This window comes from Carassius auratus, chromosome 17 (genome assembly GCF_003368295.1).
Source record: "Carassius auratus strain Wakin chromosome 17, ASM336829v1, whole genome shotgun sequence".
Taxonomy (NCBI): domain Eukaryota; kingdom Metazoa; phylum Chordata; class Actinopteri; order Cypriniformes; family Cyprinidae; genus Carassius; species Carassius auratus.
Window position 1 is genome coordinate 26,561,291 of NC_039259.1, and position 19,620 is coordinate 26,580,910.

General features: G+C 35.9%; 1 protein-coding gene across 1 annotated transcript; it reads left to right on the forward strand.

The window, feature by feature from the left end:
- Positions 1-7,884: 7,884 nt before the first annotated feature.
- Positions 7,885-18,998, forward strand: LOC113117785 (adhesion G-protein coupled receptor G2-like). Its single transcript, XM_026286705.1, has 17 exons — positions 7,885-8,082; positions 10,228-10,308; positions 10,417-10,494; positions 10,582-10,716; positions 11,500-11,577; positions 11,661-11,786; positions 13,198-13,303; positions 13,377-13,536; positions 13,631-13,771; positions 14,148-14,261; positions 14,345-14,381; positions 14,459-14,556; positions 14,788-14,909; positions 14,998-15,263; positions 16,667-16,757; positions 18,310-18,593; positions 18,830-18,998. The coding sequence occupies exons 1-17, from the start codon at positions 8,019-8,021 to the stop codon at positions 18,964-18,966; spliced, it is 2,118 nt and encodes a 705-aa protein (XP_026142490.1). The 5' UTR covers positions 7,885-8,018; the 3' UTR covers positions 18,967-18,998.
- The last annotated feature ends 622 nt before the right edge of the window (positions 18,999-19,620 follow it).

The following is a 19,620-nucleotide window of genomic DNA, read 5'->3' on the forward strand; positions in this document are numbered from 1 at the left end:
ACGATCAGATGATAAGAGCAGATCATTTGTAACTCTAAGGAGAGCAGTTTCAGTACTATGATACGGTCTAAATCCTGACTGGAAATCCTCACATATACCATTTTTCTCTAAGAAGGAATATAATTGTGAGGATACCACCTTTTCTAGTATCTTGGACAGAAAAGGGAGATTCGAGATTGGTCTATAATTAACTAGTTCTCTGGGGTCAAGTTGTGGCTTTTTTATGAGAGGCTTAATAACAGCCAGTTTGAAGGTTTTGGGGACATATCCTAATGACAATGAGGAATTAATAATAGTCAGAAGAGGACCTATGACTTCTGGAAGCACCTCTTTTAAGAGCTTAGATGGTATAGGGTCTAACATACATGTTGTAAGTTTAGATGATTTAACAAGTTTATACAATTCTTCCTCTCCTATAGTAGAGAATGAGTGGAACTGTTCCTCAGGGGGTCTATAGTGTACTGTCTGATGCGAAACTGTAGCTGACGGCTGAATGGTTGCAATTTTATCTCTAATAGTATCGATTTTAGAAGTAAAGTAGTTCATAAAGTCATTACTGCTGTGGTGTTGGGAAATGTCAACACTTGTTGAGGCTTTATTTTTCGTTAATTTAGCCACTGTATTGAATAAATACCTGGGGTTATGTTTGTTTTCTTCTAAAAGAGAAGAAAAGTAATCAGATCTAGCAGTTTTTAATGCTTTTCTGTAGGATATGCTACTTTCCCGCCAAGCAATACGAAATACCTCTAGTTTTGTTTTCCTCCTGCTGCGCTCCATTTTTCGGGCTGCTCTCTTTAGGGTGCGAGTATGCTCATTATACCATGGTGTCAAACTGTTTTCCTTAACCTTTCTTAAGCGTAAAGGAGCAACTGTATTTAAAGTGCTAGAAAAGAGAGAGTCCATAGTTTCTGTTACATCATCAAGTTGTTCTGAGGTTTTGGATATGCTAAGGAATTCGGATACATCAGGAAGATAACTTAAAAAGCAGTCTTTTGTGGTAGAAGTGATGGTTCTTCGATACTTGTAACAAGAAGTAGAATTTACAATTTTGGCTATATGAAGTTTACACAGAACTAAATAATGATCTGAGATATCATCACTTGGCTGCATAATTTCAACACTATCAACATCAATTCCATGTGACAGTATTAAATCTAGAGTATGATTTCGACAATGAGTAGGTCCTGAAACGTGTTGTCTAACACCAATAGAGTTCAGAATGTCTATAAATGCTGATCCCAATGCATCTTTTTCATTATCGACATGGATATTAAAATCACCAACTATTAAGACTTTATCTGCAGCCAGAACTAACTCGGATGTAAAATCACCAAACTCTTTAATAAAGTCTGTATGGTGCCCTGGTGGCCTGTATACAGTAGCCAGTACAAACATAACAGGGGATTTATCATTAACATTGGTTTCTCTGGATAATGTTATATGAAGCACCATTACTTCAAACGAGTTATACTTGAAGCCTGCCCTCTGAGAAATCCTGAAAACGTTATTATAAATTGAAGCAACTCCTCCCCCTTTGCCTTTTAGACGCGGCTCGTGTTTATAACAATAATCTTGGGGGGTGGACTCATTTAAAATAATGTAATCATCAGGTTTTAGCCAAGTTTCTGTCAAACAGAGCACATCTATATTATGATCAGTTATCATATTATTTACAAAAAGTGTTTTCGTAGAAATGGATCTGATATTCAATAAGCCAATCTTTATCATTTGTTTATCCATATTGCATTTGTTTTTTATTTGTTGAACCTCAATTAAATTGTTAACCTTAACTTGGTTTGGACGTTTTTTGTATTTTCTAGTTCGGGGAACAGACACAGTCTCTATAGTGTGATATCTAGGTGAAAGAGTCTCTATGTGCTGAGAATTAACTGACCTCTGTGACGGGAGGCAGCTAGCAGACGGTCGGTTTAGCCAGTCTGTCTGCTTCCTGACCTGGGCCCCAGTTAGTCAAGTATAAACACTAAGACTATTTGCCATATTTCTAGACAGAAGAGTGGCGCCACCCCAGGAGGGATGAAGACCATCTCTTTTAAACAGGTCAGGTCTGCCCCAAAAGCTCGTCCAATTGTCTATGAAACCTATGTTATTCTGTGGGCACCACTTAGACATCCAGCCATTGAGTGATGACAATCTGCTATGCATCTCATCACCACGGTAAGCAGGGAGGGGACCAGAGCATATTACAGTGTCTGACATCGTGCTTGCAAGTTCACACACCTCTTTAAAGTTATTTTTAGTGATCTCCGACTGGCGAAGTCGAACATCATTAGCGCCGGCATGAATAACATAATAAAACGCTTACCAAGAAGTGGTGGATTGGTAAGCTGTTCAGGATGCGTATGCATTACACAGAACCGCAAGCGTAATAGTTTGGTAGTGTTTGGAAAAGATGTACAGTTTCAAGCAGATCTTGTTGACATGTCTGCTTAGTGTAAAGAAAATGAAAATGAATGTACAGTATATATGTTTTCAGACATTTTCAGTAAGTACACTTGGGTGCGCCCACTGAAGAATTGGAGGTTGCGAAATTTAACTATTAAAATCTATGCTGATCTTCGAAGGTTGAATGTTTTAACCGTAAACTTCTGAATGATTTTCAACAGCCGTAATTTTATAGTGTCTAAGGTTAGATAAAAAAAAGTGAAAAAGTGAAATGTGTTTTCTAAGGGGTATGAACAGAATAACACAGAAGAGTTTTTCACTATAGCTGTCTGTATACCTCAGAACCCACATATGTACAGAATAAAAGACAACGATGGTGATATTATCGACAGGTGTTTTTATGAAAAAATATTATAAAAAAATGATTGTGTCAAGGTAAGTCATTTAAAATAGCTAATATGTTTAATATTTTAATATTTTTATGGCATTGTATGTCACCAGATGTCACCAGATGTCACCAAAACAGAAACTTTTTAGGTTTTGGCTCTCTTGAACTTACTGGAATAATGTAAGTAAAATAAATACTAAATATAACATACAAATATTCATAAAAAGAATGGTCCTTTTAAAAGTTAATAAACAAGCACAAAAAGTCACAAAAAAGCATAAATTGATTGTTTTTATTTTATCAAAGATAGTGATATGACACTTATAAAAAAATAAAAAATAAAAAATGGGATCACACCTGAGAAGTTTTTGCCCAAATTTGTTCATGAAGGACCAACTAAGAGCTGCTATATGAAGGATGGTTGATGGTTAAGGCCACCACCATGCCAAAGAAGTCTTCCTTGTCCTGCCTCAATGACTATCCTCGTACTTACATCTACCATCATAAAGTGCTTTGAACAGTTTGTTATGAGGTACATCAAGACCATACTGCCACCCTCATTGGACCCGCTGGAGTTTGTGTATTGTCCAAACCGCTCCACAGAAGACATAATTTCCCACACACTCCATCTGGCTCTCATTTATCTGGACAATAAGGATACATATCTTTGAATGCTGTTCAGACTTCAGCTCACCACAGCAACTGATAGGAATGCTGAGCCTAATAGGCCTGAATAGCTCCCTCCTGGACTTCTTGACAAAGAGACCTCATTAAATCTGGATCAGGAACAGCATCTTCAGCACCACCACACTAAAAACTGGGATCCCACAGGGCTCTGTGCTCAGTCCGGTTTGGTTTATATTTTTATGTATGTAATTGTGGTACTATATAATATATTTTAAAATTATACAGGTGCATCTCAATAAATTAGAATATCATGGAAAAGTTCATTTATTTCAGTAATTCAACTTAAATTGTTAAACTTGCGTATTAAATAAATTCAGTGCACACAAACTAAAGCAGTTTAAGTCTTTGGTTCTTTTAATTGTGATGATTTTGGCTCACATTTAAAGGGGGGGTGAAATGATCGTTTTCACTCAATATCCTGTTAATCTTGAGTACCTATAGAGTAGTACTGCATCCTTCATAACTCCAAAAAGTATTTAGTTTTATTATATTCATAAGAGAAAGATAGTCTGTACCGATTTTTCCCGGAAAAACATGACCGGCTGGAGGCGTGACGTGTGGGCGGAGCTAAAGAATCAGGAGCGCCAGTAGGCTTTTGCGTTGAGAGCATGTGGAAGCTGTGACATTACCGTGAGGGAAAACCAACCAAAACAAACAATGGCTAACAGTCAGATTCAGAGTATATTTATGATCCAGAATCAGATCCAGAGGCTGAAACTGAACAAGAGCAGCATCAGCAACGACGTCTCTATGTGGTATGTACTGAAACTGTATATATTTGCTTAGCGGTTTTGGAAAATGACTAAGTTCCACTTTATGTCGTCTTTTTTTTTTTTTAAGCTGTACATGTGGAAAGTGCAGTTTGATGACAACATCACATGTTTACTTGATGTGCTTACGCGCCGATAGCTAAGTTAACAACACAGAGATATTTGAAGCAGTTTTACTCACCGGCTGCAGTTCCAACACACGATCGTGACCCTTTTTTGTTGGGATTGCATCATCCTTAAGAAATAAACGATGTGCAAATCCGGCGTCAAACTGGGCCTTGTTTGTAAAACAAGCATCTTCGAAATGCAGGGAACAAACAAAAACACTTGCACAACTCCGTTGATGCTCTGTAAAAATAAACTCCATCCACTGGTCCCTTAATGCTGTTTTTTTTGGTAATCTGTGCAGGGTTGTCTTGCCCTGGCAACCAAAAACACACTCCTTTTGTGACATTTGGCGACGCTCTGGCTCTGATCAGTGAAGTCTGTTGTGCTCTCAGTGCTCTGCTATACGGGAGCGCACTCTTCCAGCAGAAGTGCCTCAGGACCCATATAAGGAAATTCTGCTCCATCTAACGTCACACAGAGCCATACTCGAAAAAACTTTCCGAAACTTGTGACAATCTGGAAGGAGTATTTTTTGAACAAAAATACTCCTTCAAACGTACAACTTAATTTTTGAAACTTTGTCCATGTTTAGCATGGGAATCCAACTCTTTAACAGTGTAAAAAACTCAGTATGCATGAAATAGCATTTCACCCCCCCCTTTAACAAAAACCCACCAATTCGCCATCTCAACAAATTAGAATATGGTGACATGCCAATCAGCTAATCAACTCAAAACACCTGCAAAAGTTTCCTGAGCCTTCAAAATGGTGTCTCAGTTTGGTTCACTATGCTACACAATCATGGGGAAGACTGCTGATCTGACGGTTGTCCAGAAGACAATGATTGACACTCTTCACAAGGAGGGTAAGACACAAACATTCATTGCCAAAGAAGCTGACTGTTCACAGAGTGCTGTATCCAAGCATGTTAACAGAGAGTTGAGTGGAAGGAAAAAGTGTGGAAAAGGTGCACAACCAACCGAGAGAACCGTAGCCTTATGAGGATTGTCAGGCAAAATCGATTCAAGAATTTGAATGAACTTCACAAGGAGTGGACTGAGGCTGGGCTCAAGGCATACAGAGGTGTCAAGAAATTTGGCTACAGCTGTCATATTACTCTCGTTAAGACACTCCTGAACCACAGACAACATCAGAGGCGTCTTACCTGAGCTAAGGAGAATAACTGGACTGTTCCCCAGTGGTCCAAAGTCATCTTTTCAGATGAGAGCAAGTTTTGCATTTCATTTGGAAACCAAGGTCCTAGAGTCTGGAGGAAGGGTGGAAAAAAATATATATGGGTATGTGTGTGTGTGTGTGTGTGTGTGTGTGTTCTCAATTTTTTTCTTACAATTGTCAGTTTACATTTTGCAATTCTGATTTTTTTTTCTCAAACTTATGTGATATAAACACACAGGTTCAATAAATATAGTAAGAATTGTGCAATATGAAATCACTGACTTCTTTTTTTATATACATCTCACAATTCTACGCATCCCCACACATGACATTCAGGAAAAAATTATGGACTAAATAGTGCGCACAGTTTACTAATTCGTTCCCTTGCACCTATTAGTAAATAGTGCACACAATTTATAAATTTTTTCTTGCATGTCATGTGCGGGGCACCGTACAATTTTGACTTCACAATTACCTTTTTATTTTTTATTAAATGGTGTATACTAATTTTCATAATTTTAGTACATCAAGTTAAACTAAATGAAAATGAGAAATGTTCCTGAAATCATTTAAATGAATAATAATATAAAATATATCAATAAATACAAAATATTAATACATTTAATTTATATTTTATATCGATATATATCAGTTAAAAAGTATTCATTTCCAATTTCATAAATGTTTTTAGTTGTACTTATTGTTTCTATTACAGGATATAAAGCAGTGACCTGGAAGTGTCTGGAAAACAAAAATCACACGAATGTTCTACTGTTAAAAAATGTGTTATGTCCATGATTGTCTTCTTAATTATATTTCATTCTTTTCTAATAACAGGTGCTTGATTACAAATCATTACATTCACTACATAGTGAACATCGGCTACTATACTTTAGTTTTCATCTTCACGACAGGAATCTTCATCATGATCGTCATTAAGATTATTCAGTCCAGTATCATAAGATCGACTGAAGACAAGAGAAAGACGTTCAGAAAGCATCTGATGATGGTGTTAAGTTTGTTCCTGCTCTTCGGTCTGACGTGGTCTGTGACATTCTTCAGTTATGGACCGACGCTCATCCTCCTCGCTTCTTGTTTTACTACCATGACATTTCACGCAACTTCCCTGATGATCCAGAAAGCACCAACTTCACCAGAACCATTTTATCCTGCATTAATACTGTGGAAAATATTTATAACTAGCATAATTAAGACAGAAGGCTTTCTTTGTCTCAGACTGATTTCTTTAATTGATCTGTACAGTCATTGTTTAAGGGGAAACTATGTATTCTAACAAAAATGAAGCTCAAAAACAACACAAAGATAAAAGTCACTTATGAAAAAGACACGGTCTGGTAAGAGAGCACCGCAGGAAAGGTCTGGGTCCAACTGCAGGTTAAACGTATCTTTAATGAACAAAAAGGACAACAAGGCAAAATAAAATAGGTTCAGGAACAGGATAGATTAAACAGCAACACTGTGCATGTATCCAAAACATTTAACAATGAATTCAGCCAGACATAGAGGTGAGTGAGAGAGAATATATATTCTGTGTCAATGGGGAACAGCTGAGGGTGAGTGTAATGAGTAAATGAGTGTACAGGTGTATGGAGTTTGGGGAATGGAGTCTAGGAGATGGTGATGGCATGGACTCATTACAGTCAGACCTGTTTAAAATGATGCATGAACATGAAGTTATGACCCAAAAGGGTCAATTTTACTAAAAAAGGAGGAAATATATTGTGTTGATTGTAACTGTAACAGTCTGTTTTTTTTTTTTTGTTTTTTTTTTTAGTAGAACTGAATAGTGATTTTAAATCTCTGATATGATCTAATATTACTGTTGATAGATTTATTAAGAATTACAATCATCCATGTGTGGTCATGTGCGTGTCAGAGCGACTCATGTGATGTGATGAAAGTGTTGTTCACATTTGCATGGTCCTTTCATAAAGCAGCTTAAAATCCACACACGGATGGGAAATGTATTTGGTTACAGGAAACACAACAAACATATACTGTCAAAATCAGCGCGTGTATGTGTGTGTGTATGTGTGTTTCTATGAAACATGTTCAAACATGTTCAAAAATGCCTTTTCAGTATGGAAATATGAATGTAATTATTGAAAATTAATCTAAATATTGTTGAGTAGCTACTAAAGCTTATGTTCTCAATGGAATTTAATATCTACTTTATTAAATATAAATATTTGCTACATATAGTTCTCTGTGGAGTATGAATGTAGCCAGTTACTGAGATTCACAGATAAAGCCCTTATGAACATGATTTGCATGTTTTCAGATGAACTGTATGTCAGTGTCCAGCTGAGCTGTGGCTCATCATCAAACAGCTTCATATGTGGACACATCAAACTCTCTCAACTCCTGTACTTTTGACTTAATCTCAAGAGTGAAATAAGACGAAGATTAATTATTTATATTTAAAACAAACGTGTGTCTCTATCAGGCTTCTGTCTCTGGGAATTATGTCTGGACAAAAGCAGAATTTGCTGTGGCTGATGATCATCTGTTGTGCTGCGTGCCAGATAAGTATGTTGCTTCAAACAATTCATTTATTAACTTCATTTAAATGCATAAGCTTAAAATAACTTAAATACAAGTGCATACATTTACATTTATAATTTCTTTTAGCAGACGCTTTTATCCAAAGCGACATACAAATGAGGACAGTGGAAGCAATCAAAAACAACAAAAAGAGCAATGTTTATATACTTATATACTTATATATAAGTGCTATAACAAGTCTCAGTTAGATTAACACAGTACACGTAGTATGGGCTTTTAAACAATATAATAAATAAAAAGAAAACAGAATAAAAAAAGAGCAAGCTAGTGTTAAAGGTCTTCACACACACACATACAATTGCATAATAATTGAAAAGAAAATAGAATACAAAAAGATTAGAAAGGTAGTTAGATTTTTTTAAAGAATAGGATTAGAATAGTGAGTGTTAAAGTTAGAGGGTCAAATAAAGATGGAAGAGATGTGTTTTAAGCCGATTCTTGAAGATGGCTAAGGACTCAGCTGCTCGGATTGAGTTGGGGAGTTCATTCCACCAGGAGGGAACATTTAATTTAAAAGTCCGTAAAAGTGACTTTGTGCTTCTTTGGGATGAACAATGAAGCAACGTTCACTTGCAGAACGCAAGCTTCTAGAGGCACATAAGTCTGAAGTAACGAATTTAGGTAAATGGGTGCAGATAGTTTTGTATTTGAATTTTATGCGAGCAGCTATTGGAAGCCAGTGAAAATTGATAAACAGAGGTGTGACGTGTATTTTTTTTTTTTTTTTTTTGGCTCATTAAAATTCAATCTTGCTGCCGCGTTTTGGATTAATTGTAAAGGTTTGATAGAATTGGCAGGAAGACCTGCCAAGAGAGCATTGCAATAGTCCAGCCTGGACAGAACAAGAGCTTGAACAAGGAGTTGTGCAGCACGTTCCGAAAGAAAGGGCTTGATCTTCTTGATGTTGAATAAAGCAAATCTGCAGGATCGGACAGTTTTAGCAATGTGGTCTGAGAAAGTCAGCTGATCATCAATCATAACTCCAAGGCTTTTAGCTGTTTTTGAAGGAGTTATGGTTGTTGTGCCTAACTTGATGCTGAAATTATGATGAAATGATGGGTTTGCTGGAATCACAAGCAGTTCTGTCTTGGCAAGGTTGAGTTAAAGGTGAAGGAAGAACTGAAGCTGAGATGCGAGCAGCTACCGTCAGATCATCAGGATGGAATGAGAGATATAGTTGAGTGTCATCAGCATAGCAGTGGTATGAAAAGCCATGTTTCTGAATGACAGAACCTAATGATGCCTTGTAGACAGAGAAGAGAAGTGGTCCAAGAACTGAGCCCTGAGGCACCCCAGTAGTTAGATGTTGTGACTTGGAAACCTCACCTCTCCAAGATACTTTGAAGGACCTATCTGATAGGTAAGTCTCAAACCATTGAAGTGTTGTTCCTGAGATGCCTTTTGCCAGTAGCGTTGATAGGAGGATCTGGTGATTAACCGTGTCAAAAGCAGTGGACAGATCAAGCAGATCAAGTACTGAAGATTTGGATTCTGCTCTTGCCAGTCTTAGAGCTTCAACAACTGAGAGCAAGGCCGTCTCAGCTGAATGTCCACTTCTTAAGCCAGATTGGTTGCTGTCAAGGAGGTTGTTGTGTGTGAGAAATCTAGAGACTTGTTTGAACAGAGCTCCTTCGAGTGTTTTTGCAATGAAAGGAAGAAGGGAAACTGGTCTGTAGTTCTCTAAAAGAGATGGGTTGAGGTTGGGTTTCTTAAGTAGTGGAGTTATACGTGCCTGTCTAAATGATGAGGGAAAAACACCATACCAGTGTGGAAGGATGTGTTGTTGATGTGAGTGAGTGCATACCAATTAAGATGTTTGGTGAACGTTAAAAAACAAATGTGATAAAAAATAATGGTATAAATAAAGTAATAAAATAATAAGTATATGTATGTGGGCATCTACATTTTGACATCTAATATTGATTATGCACAAATCTTATGAATTAGTGACATCAGAACAATTTATGTATGACGTTACGTTTAGGAGTCTGAGACAGGAAGTAATATTACTAGAAATTTAAAGAAATATTATCAATATATTCTAGATACATTTTAATATCATGTCATATATTGTTACATGATAACATTAAACACGTCTTTTTTGTGCAGCCTGCTCAGAAAATCTGATCCAAATCAAGGTCAATTTGACAGATCAGTGTTTCTGGAACCAAAGTAGCTCACCGTATTCAGGTAGATGTGAATATACTGCTAACATGACTGTGTGAATACTGCATATTCATCATCTGAAAGCACTTGAGATGACTGACAAACTCAAGTTAATTTCTGTTTTTCTTCCAGATATAATTCAGACACCTCTATCATATGATCTAGAAAGATGTCACACAATGAATGTCACTCTAAACATCTCTTCTCGAGGTAAAACCTGTGTATATTTTATTTATAAACCATTGTTGAGTTCAAAGCTCTTTTTTCAACAAATGTAAATGTTTTATGTGGTTTCAGGACGATGTAGATCATACAATTTCACCATAGCAAAACAGAAGGAGAATTATGAAATCAGAATGAATGAGGAGATTAAAGACATTCAACTCAGGTTTTTACGTAATGATGATTGTCTGCCATCAGCCCCGGAAGAAGGTGGTGCATGTCATCCTAAATTAGACACAGTTTTAGTGTATAGCCTATCCCTTCCTTCTTTTCTGTCCTGTATTGTAAAATGTCCATTCATGGTATTAGAAACCTCTATAAACAATTCAGTGCATGACTGAACTGTCCAAAAGAATCAAACGGAGCAACAAACATCTTTGGATGTTTCAGCAAATCTGTTGAAAAACTGATCGGGGGTGTGTTTACCGTACAACGTCGTAACTGATTAACCACTACCATAGTACCGTAAACTGTTGTGGAAATTAACTAGCTAGTTTCACTAGTAACACTGACTGAGTCAAAGTTTTGATTAACTCCAAAGTGGTTCCAAGTTATTTGCTGATAAAGTAGCAAAACAATATATTTATAATTCATAATTTACAAAATATGTTTTTTTGTGCCATTTACTCTAATAAGTCAAAAATATAATTTGAAAGGTCTCGTTGAGTAGAATAAAACAAGCAGAATTGTTTGGGGCTTTGAATAAACAGGAGCGAGTTTTTGTACAAGAAGTCGCCCCCAGATCCATATAAAAATAATATATTGTTGTCACCATTTTGCCTGTTCATAAAGTTCATAAAACATGCTCAGAAAATCTGATTCAAATCAAGGTCAGTTTTACAGATAAATGTTTCTGGAACCAAAATAATTCAACAGTTTCAGATAGATGTGAAATATACTGCTAACATGACTGTGTGAATACTGAATATTTAGCATCAGAAAGCAATTGTGATGACTGACAAACTCATTATGTTCATTTCTGTTTTCTTACAGCTAAAACACAAACATGTCTATCATATGATCTAGAAAAATGTCACATGATGAATTTCACACTAAACATCTCTTCTCGAGGTAAAACCTGTGCATATTTTATTTATAAACCATTGTTGAGCTAAAAGCTTTTTAACAAATGTAAATGTTTTATGTGGTTTCAGGACAATGTAGATCATACAGTTTTACCATAACAAAACAGATGGAGAATTGTGAAATCGGAATGAATGAGGATATTAAAGGCATAGAACTCATGTTTTTACGGAACGGTGATTGTCTGCTGGAAGAAGGTGGTGCATGTCATCCTAAATTAGACACAGTGTTACAGTATACACAGTGTTATAGTATATAGTATGGAAGCATATGGCATTGCATTTCTTTATTTAAATGTTCATTTCCCTAAACATATGTGCAACGTTTAGTGCAAAATTCAAATTCAAATGCAATTATATAATTTGCATTTGCCATTTCTTAGAATAGTTTTAATATGTAAATTAAATCATATTTTAACGCATTATAAGTATATTATTATATTTATTTTATAATAATTCACAAAATTATTATTTCAATGCCATTTTTCTTCAATGCATTTTGACTTAGGGGTATGCTACCACAAGGTATTTGTAGCAAAATGCTGTGTGAATTTCAAAATGCATTCTGAGCCAAATTTGCCACTTAGCTTACTGTCAGATCTAAAACTGTCCTATCATAATAAAGGGGAAAGAATAAGCCAAAAATAAATCTTAATTTTTTTTTTGTTTAAATAAAATAAAATAAAAAACTTTATTTGGTCTTCCGAAAGTAGACACATTTAGGAATCTTTAATGGGAACTTAGAACAGCAACACGACATCTGTGGCATTGTGCTGTGTTTATTTTTGAGTCTCCTTTTATTGTGTCCAGCCTAAGGCACACCTGTGCAATAATCATGCTGTCTAATCAGCATCTTGATATGCCACACCTGTGAGGTGGATGAATTATCTCGGCAAAGGAGAATTGCTCACAAACACAGATTTAGACAGATTTGTGAACAATATTTGAGAGAAATAGGACTTTTGTGTACATACAAACAGTCTTAGTTTTTTTAATTCAGCTCATGAAAAATGCGGGCAAAAACAAAAGTGTCTCATTTATAATTTTGTTCAGTGTATTTTATAAAACATTAAAATACATGCTGGCAATGTGAGACAGCTTGATGCAATGCAATATAAAATGTGTACAAGTTACTTAACAATAACAAAATAAATCTAAGATGAGTAATCTCCTCCACTGGATCAAGCAGTGATAGTCAGGGGGTATCTCCTCATCCACCACCAGTGTGCAGCATCCACCTGGATGATGCGACGGCAGCCATAGTGCACCAGAAAGCCCACCACACACCAGCTTACTGGTGGAGAGGAGACAGAGTGATGAAGCCAATCAGCAGATATGGGGATTGTTAGGAGACAATGATGGTCGGAGGCCGATGGGTGAATTTAGCCAAGATGCTGAGCACAAATTCTGAGTATAGGTTACCATTCTTTGCTGTACAGTATGTCATGTCACTTTCACTTTAATATCATATTTTAATACTTGACTGACTGATGTTAAGAGTGTACTTGTGTGCATAGAAGGTTGTAAAGCTACTTTAATCATTTGAGATTAATTAAATCATTGCACAAAGAAATGAAATCCATTCCTTGTTTATTTCTGTTTGTTGTAGAAGCAGCATCAAGGAAATGCATTCTGCATTTAAATAACATTGACTGGATGTGTGTGACATATGATAAGAGCAATATTGATGAAGTTGTCGAAGCCCCAGAAGCATCGTAAGTGTTCAATTACTAGTGACTTTCCAGTAACTCTATTAGAGAATACCAAGTGATTCAATTAATTTTAAAGAAACTACTTGGGAAAAATGGAATCTAAGATGGAAGAGATGGATAAAAAACATATAAGCAAACAAATTATCAACGGGAAGGCTATTGGTCTTCTCCAAATACACGATGAGAACACAACAACCGAAGACACATGCTACTCATCAAATCAGAACATGATAAACGTAAGGACTGAAAAACATTACAGCATGTCCAAGTTAGAATTCTTTATTAATCAATGTAAATGAAAAATTGAAAATGAAAAATTTCTTTTCACAGGTTGTTGACTGTCAAAGCATCCCAAATACAAACTTTTCATGGGCTGTAAAGATTCCCAAGGAAGCTGTGAATAAATCACGACAGGAAAACAATGGATGTGCGTTTGTTGCTGTTCTACAGTTCAAAAATATGAGAAATAAGGTACTAAGGTACAATAAAAGTGTAAAAATCCTGTTTGAGCATTTTAAGGAATGTTTAAGGAAATGTTTACCCAAACTATTCTGTCATCATTATATTGTGTTATATTCAATATTATTCAATAAGCAGATGTTTGAAATGAAGTTATTTCTTTTATCTGTTAGTATTCATATGGTGTTATGATAATCTTTGTTACTATTGCTTTTAGTTTAAAATGAGCTGAAGACTCTTCCAATATTCTCCTTTTGTGAAAAAGAAAGCAGCATGAGACAATTTTGGATGAACTGTTCTTTTAGTCAGTGTTTCTTGATCAGCCTTCTTCATTTATTGCTAAATTTGATTTTGATTGCTATATTCTTTTTTTTTTTTTTCATTTAAGAAACAAACTAAAAATCTAAGCGTTTTGAATGATGAGGTTTATGGAATAACAATGAGGGCCAATATCTCCAACCTTACCAACAATATTGAAATGCTCTTTGGACGTAATGATAAGGTAATAATGGTTTTGTTGAAAAACTTATTTTGGTATAATGAACAGATAATGTGAAGAAAAAAAAATCAACTGTGTTCTTACAGGGCAGTAAAGCATCCTGTGTTTCTTGGGATGGCAAAGGTACATTCATTTATTACTGTACTGATCAGTTCCTTTAAAGAAAACTATAAGATATAATTTTATCTTTTCTTTTGAAGGAGAGCTTAATTGGACGACATTCGGCTGTGAGACAGAAATCAACAACAACACCATAAAGTGTTCCTGCTCACATCTGACGTTCTTTGCAGTGCTGATGGTGAGAAGCTTCTCAGAGAAGAAGAAATTACTCTTTCAGAATTCATGTTTTATTTAATGATGCCATTAAATCAATAGTAGAGTATTTTAGTCCATGTCTACATGCTAGTGAACTTGTAAAATATGACAAAACAAGCAAATTCTGAGCTGTCTAACAAAGAAAAAATGGTTTTCTTTTTTTCTTTTATTCTGCTGATCTGTGTGTTTTGTTGTGTTTTCTCACATCCATCAGTCTCAGTCAGATGCAAAGATCACAGCAAAGGATCTGGAATCACTGACTTATATCACTTCTGCCGGCTGTGGCATCTCCATATTTTTTCTGTCTATTGCTTTATTCATGCATTTCCTGTTACGGTAGAGTATCCTAAAGTATATCATATAGTAAGTGCTGTTATTTGAGTATTAGCTTATCAGTTAAGTTCGTTTTTTAATGTTTCAATAGGAAAGCCAAGTCAAATCAGGCCACGAAGATCCTGATGAACATGTTTGTAGCTTTGTGTCTACTAAATATCTCGTTTTTGTCAAACGAGAGCGTCGCTAACACAGGAGACAACGCTGTGTGTGTCTTCATAGCGCTGCTCCTGCATTACTCCATGCTGGCCTCATTCACCTGGTTCTTCATTCAAGCTCTTCATATGTACTTATGGCTCATCAGACAGAACGTCTCCATCACAAACTACATGAGGAAGATCACCGTGTTGGGCTGGGGTGAGTTATACTCTCAGAACAAAATGGTATGAAAGCAGGGGAGTACTCTTTTAAAAGGTCATAAGCACCATTTAGATACTTGTATACATCCTTTAAGGGTAAATAAGATACCATTCTGTATGGAAGTAAACTAAAATACAATTGTTTTAAACCATCTCATCCAGATGTCTGCAACCTTTTTGGCATGACATGCCATTTTTAAGTTTAAAGGGATCATGAAATGCATTTTTTCTATTATTTTATCATTTTCTCTGGGGTCTACTTATGTTACCAAGACTTTTACATAAACCATCAAACTTTCTTGTGCTGTTGTAGTTATGTTAATCTTGTGTTTGCATCTCTCTCTAGTATGTCCTCTATTCCTACTATTCCTATATCCACTGATTTATTCATCTTAAAATTATTACTTCTTATTTGTATTAGAGTCTTACACACATGCAATTCAGATAATGTAGAGTCGTGCATTAATTTGAGCGATGAAGGCTTTAATGGGAGTGGACTGATGGAGCGCAGGAGATGCAGATAGCATGATTTTGACCCTTAAGAAACTTTCATTAATGCTTTCATGTAATAACTCTGTGCAAATATAAAATTAAATGAATAGCTAATTACTACATTGAAATAAAAATTTAAAGACTGCAAATATTATAAATCGCAAATCTAAATAATTAGAAATCATTAAAAAAAAAGTAATAACAGTGCACTCGTCATTTATCTATTGTAACATTTATGTAATTTTGTCTAAATTTGTCTAGTTTTTCATCAGGTGTCTTTTTAAATTATATGATGTTATTATGTTGCCATTTTGCCACTAACCAATCACTGCGCTGCTGATCGCAGTTTCAATACATTCATACATAACCCCTTTTAAACCAACCCAACCACATTATCTCAGAGAAGCCATAGTACTATGGCACTCAATCCAGCCATAGTAATCACCAACAACAGGTGCTTTCGAAGAACCGAATTAGACAGATCCTGATTAGAGCGATGATATCATCTTGGATGTGAAATTTCATCTCGGATGTAATAAGCGAAATATGAAGAACGGGCCCCAAATAATTTTTTCAGCTTGGTTTTAACTAAAGCTGTTTTTGAAAGTTTGTTTGGGGTTATGGTGTCTTTGTCCTTTTCTTGAACTGTTTCTTTAAGAGCATCTAAACACTTATTTTATTATCATCTAGATACTACTACCTTTTATTTTTATTTTAAATCAAATCAATTAAATTAGTTTTTTTTTTTTTTAATTTTAATTAAAAATGTTAGTAATTCTTTGGGCAATATTTAGTATTTTTATATACATAATATTAGTCGTAAAACTACTTTTTTAGTAACTTTTTAAAATAGTTTTACGTTTGTTTGTTTGTTTGTTTTTAATATAACCATTGTCTTTGTGTTTTCAGTGTGTCCGGCTCCAGTAGTCACAGTTATCGTTTCTGTAGGAGGATATAAAGGAGTGATCCTAAACACAACATCTGGAAAAATCACACGAATGTAAGCTGTTCTGTTGTCACAAATGTGTACATTTATGAATGTCTACTGATTGTATTCTTAATTATACAGGTGCATCTAAATAAATTAGAATGTTGTGGATAAGTTAATTTCAGTAATTCAACTCAAATTGTGAAACTTGTGTATTAAATAAATTCAATACACAGACTGAAGCAGTTTAAGTCTTTGGTTCTTTTAATTGTGATTATTTTGGCTCACATTTAACAAAAAAACCCCAATTCGCTATCTCACCAAATTAGAATATGGTAACATGCCAATCAGCTAATCAACTCAAAACACCTGCAAAGATCTCCTGAGTCTTCAGAATGGTCTCTCAGTTTGGTTCACTAGGCTACACAATCATGGGGAAGACTGCTGATCTGACAGTTGTCCAGAAGACAATCATTGACACCCTTCACAAGGAGGGTAAGACACACACATTCATTGCCAAAGAAGCTGGATGTTCACAGAGTGCTGTATCCAAGCATGTTAACAGAAAGTTGAGCGGAAGGAAAAAGTGTGGAATAAAAAGATGCACAACCAACCGAGAGAACCACAGCCTTATGAGGATTGTCAAGCAAAATCATTTCAAGAATTTGAGTGAACTTCACAAGGAATAGACTGTAGCTGAAGTCAAGTCATCAAGAGCCACCACACACAGACATGTCGAGGAATTTACTGAACCACAGACAACGTCAGAGGCGTCTTACCTGTGCCAAGGAGAAGAAGATCTGGACTGTTCCCCAGTGGTCCAAAGTCCTCTTTTCAGATGAGAGCAAGTTTCGTGTTTCATTTGGAAACCAAGGTCCTAGAGTCTGGAGGAAGGCTGGAGAAGCTCATAGCACAAGTTGCTTGAAGACCAGTGTTAAGTTCCCACAGTCTGTGATGATTTGGTCCATTGTGTTTTTTGAAAACCAAAGTCACTGCACCCGTTTACCAAGAAATTTTGGAGTGCTTCATGCTTCCTTCTACTGACCAGCTTTTTGAAGATGCTGATTTCATTTTACAGCGGGATTTGGCACCTGCCCACACTGCCAAAAGCACCAAAAGTTGGATAAATGACCATGGTGTTGGTGTGCTTGACTGGCCAGCAATCTCACCAGACCTGAACCCCAGAGAGAGTCTAAGGGCTATTGTCAAGAGAAAGATGAGAAACAAGAGACCAAACAATGTAGATGAGCTGAAGGCCACTGTCAAAGAAACCTGGGCTTCCAGACCACCTCAGCAGTGCCACAAACTGATCACCTCCACGCCACGCTGAGTTGAGAACATACTTTACAGAAGGCCAACAATTCACAAAAAAATTTATTTTTATTGGTCTTATGTTGTATTCTAATTTGTTGAGAGTTGATTAGCTGATTGGCATGTCACCATATTCTCATTTGTTGAGATAATGAATTGGTGGGTTTCTGTTAAATGTAAGCCAAAATGTGCGCACTGAAATTATTTAATACACGAGTTTCACAATTTGGGTTGAATTACTGAAATAAATAAACTTTTCCACTACATTCTAATGTATTGAGATACACCTGTATTTCATTCTCTTTAATTACAGGTGCTGGATTAATGATCATTACATTCACTACATAGTGAACATCGGCTACTATGCTTTAGTTTTCGTCTTCACGGCAGGAATCTTCATCATGATCGTCACTAAGATCATTCAGTCCAGAATCATAAGATCGACTGAAGACAAGAGAAAGATGTTCAGAAAGCATCTGATGATGGTGTTGAGTTTGTTCCTGCTCTTCGGTCTGACGTGGTCTGTGGCGTTCTTCAGTTATGGACCGATGCTCATTCCCTCATATTACATATTCACTGTGCTGAACTCGTTTCAGGGTGAGAAACTATTACTTGCATCACTTCATTTGGTTTAGTAGAATGCTTCTATTTTACCTAAAGCAAATTAGTTTTATATTTTTTTTTATGAATTTAATTTAATTTATTATAAGGGGATATTGGAGTTTGACTATTTCTGGTCACAGTTCACTGTTTAAATATTACAAAAATGACTCCAATCATATCTGAAATGTATTTGAATAATATGAAATAAGTGTCTCTGATTTTTATTTTAGGTTTCTTCCTCTTCCTGTATTACTACCACATTCACAATGATGTCGCGGGTCAGTTCTCTGATGATCCAGAAAACACTGACTCCAACACAACCATCACTCAATCCAGCATTAACGCTGTGGAAAATATTTATAACTAGCATGATTAAGACTGAAGACTAAAGTTTTAGTAAAATCACTCAAAAAATGTATATTTTTATATTTTTTATTATTAACTTTTAGAAGGATTAAACTGTGCTTTCAAATCTCTGATTTGATCTCATATGACCGTTGTTAGATTTAGTGAGTGTAATAATCATCCATGTGTGTCAGAGCAACTCAAACAACACAATCTTATGTAGAAAACATGACATTTTCTCTATCAAAATCATCCACTAAGGAAATTACTTTTTCATTAGCATCTTCAAAATGTTTCTTCTATTACTAAATATACTTCGGTGTGCTCAGGCCACTCTCAAGACTCTCTGAAGTGGATAGGAAGCCTGCAGCCACTCTCTGTCAGTCCTTCTTGTTTGGACTTTGCTCCTGGCCTGGAGCTTTTTTTACAGCGTAGTCCGAAGTATAGTCCGAAGTATAGTCCTAAAGTAGCTTTGACATAATTTTGTTCTCACAAGTTGCTGTTAGAGGCTTTTTCCCCTCCTAGGTTTGAGTTTGAGAAAGATGCACATCCTCACATGCTCTGCCCATGGAGACAGCTGAAGGCTTATTTTCACTGTATGGCATGAATCTAATCAGCTGATTGTTTTTTTTGGTGGCCGAAAGGGGGTTGTCACAAAGTAGAGGATGTCTCATTA

Excerpts from the sequence above, each read along its gene's own strand:
- LOC113117785 (XM_026286705.1), top strand. The coding sequence starts at position 8,019 with ATGTCTGGACAAAAGCAGAATTTGCTGTGGCTGATGATCATCTGTTGT. Across the intron at positions 8,083-10,227 it reads TTGTGCTGCGTGCCAGATAA|CCTGCTCAGAAAATCTGATC; the intron begins GTATGTTGCTTC and ends TTTTTTGTGCAG. Across the intron at positions 14,910-14,997 it reads TTCATGCATTTCCTGTTACG|GAAAGCCAAGTCAAATCAGG; the intron begins GTAGAGTATCCT and ends ATGTTTCAATAG.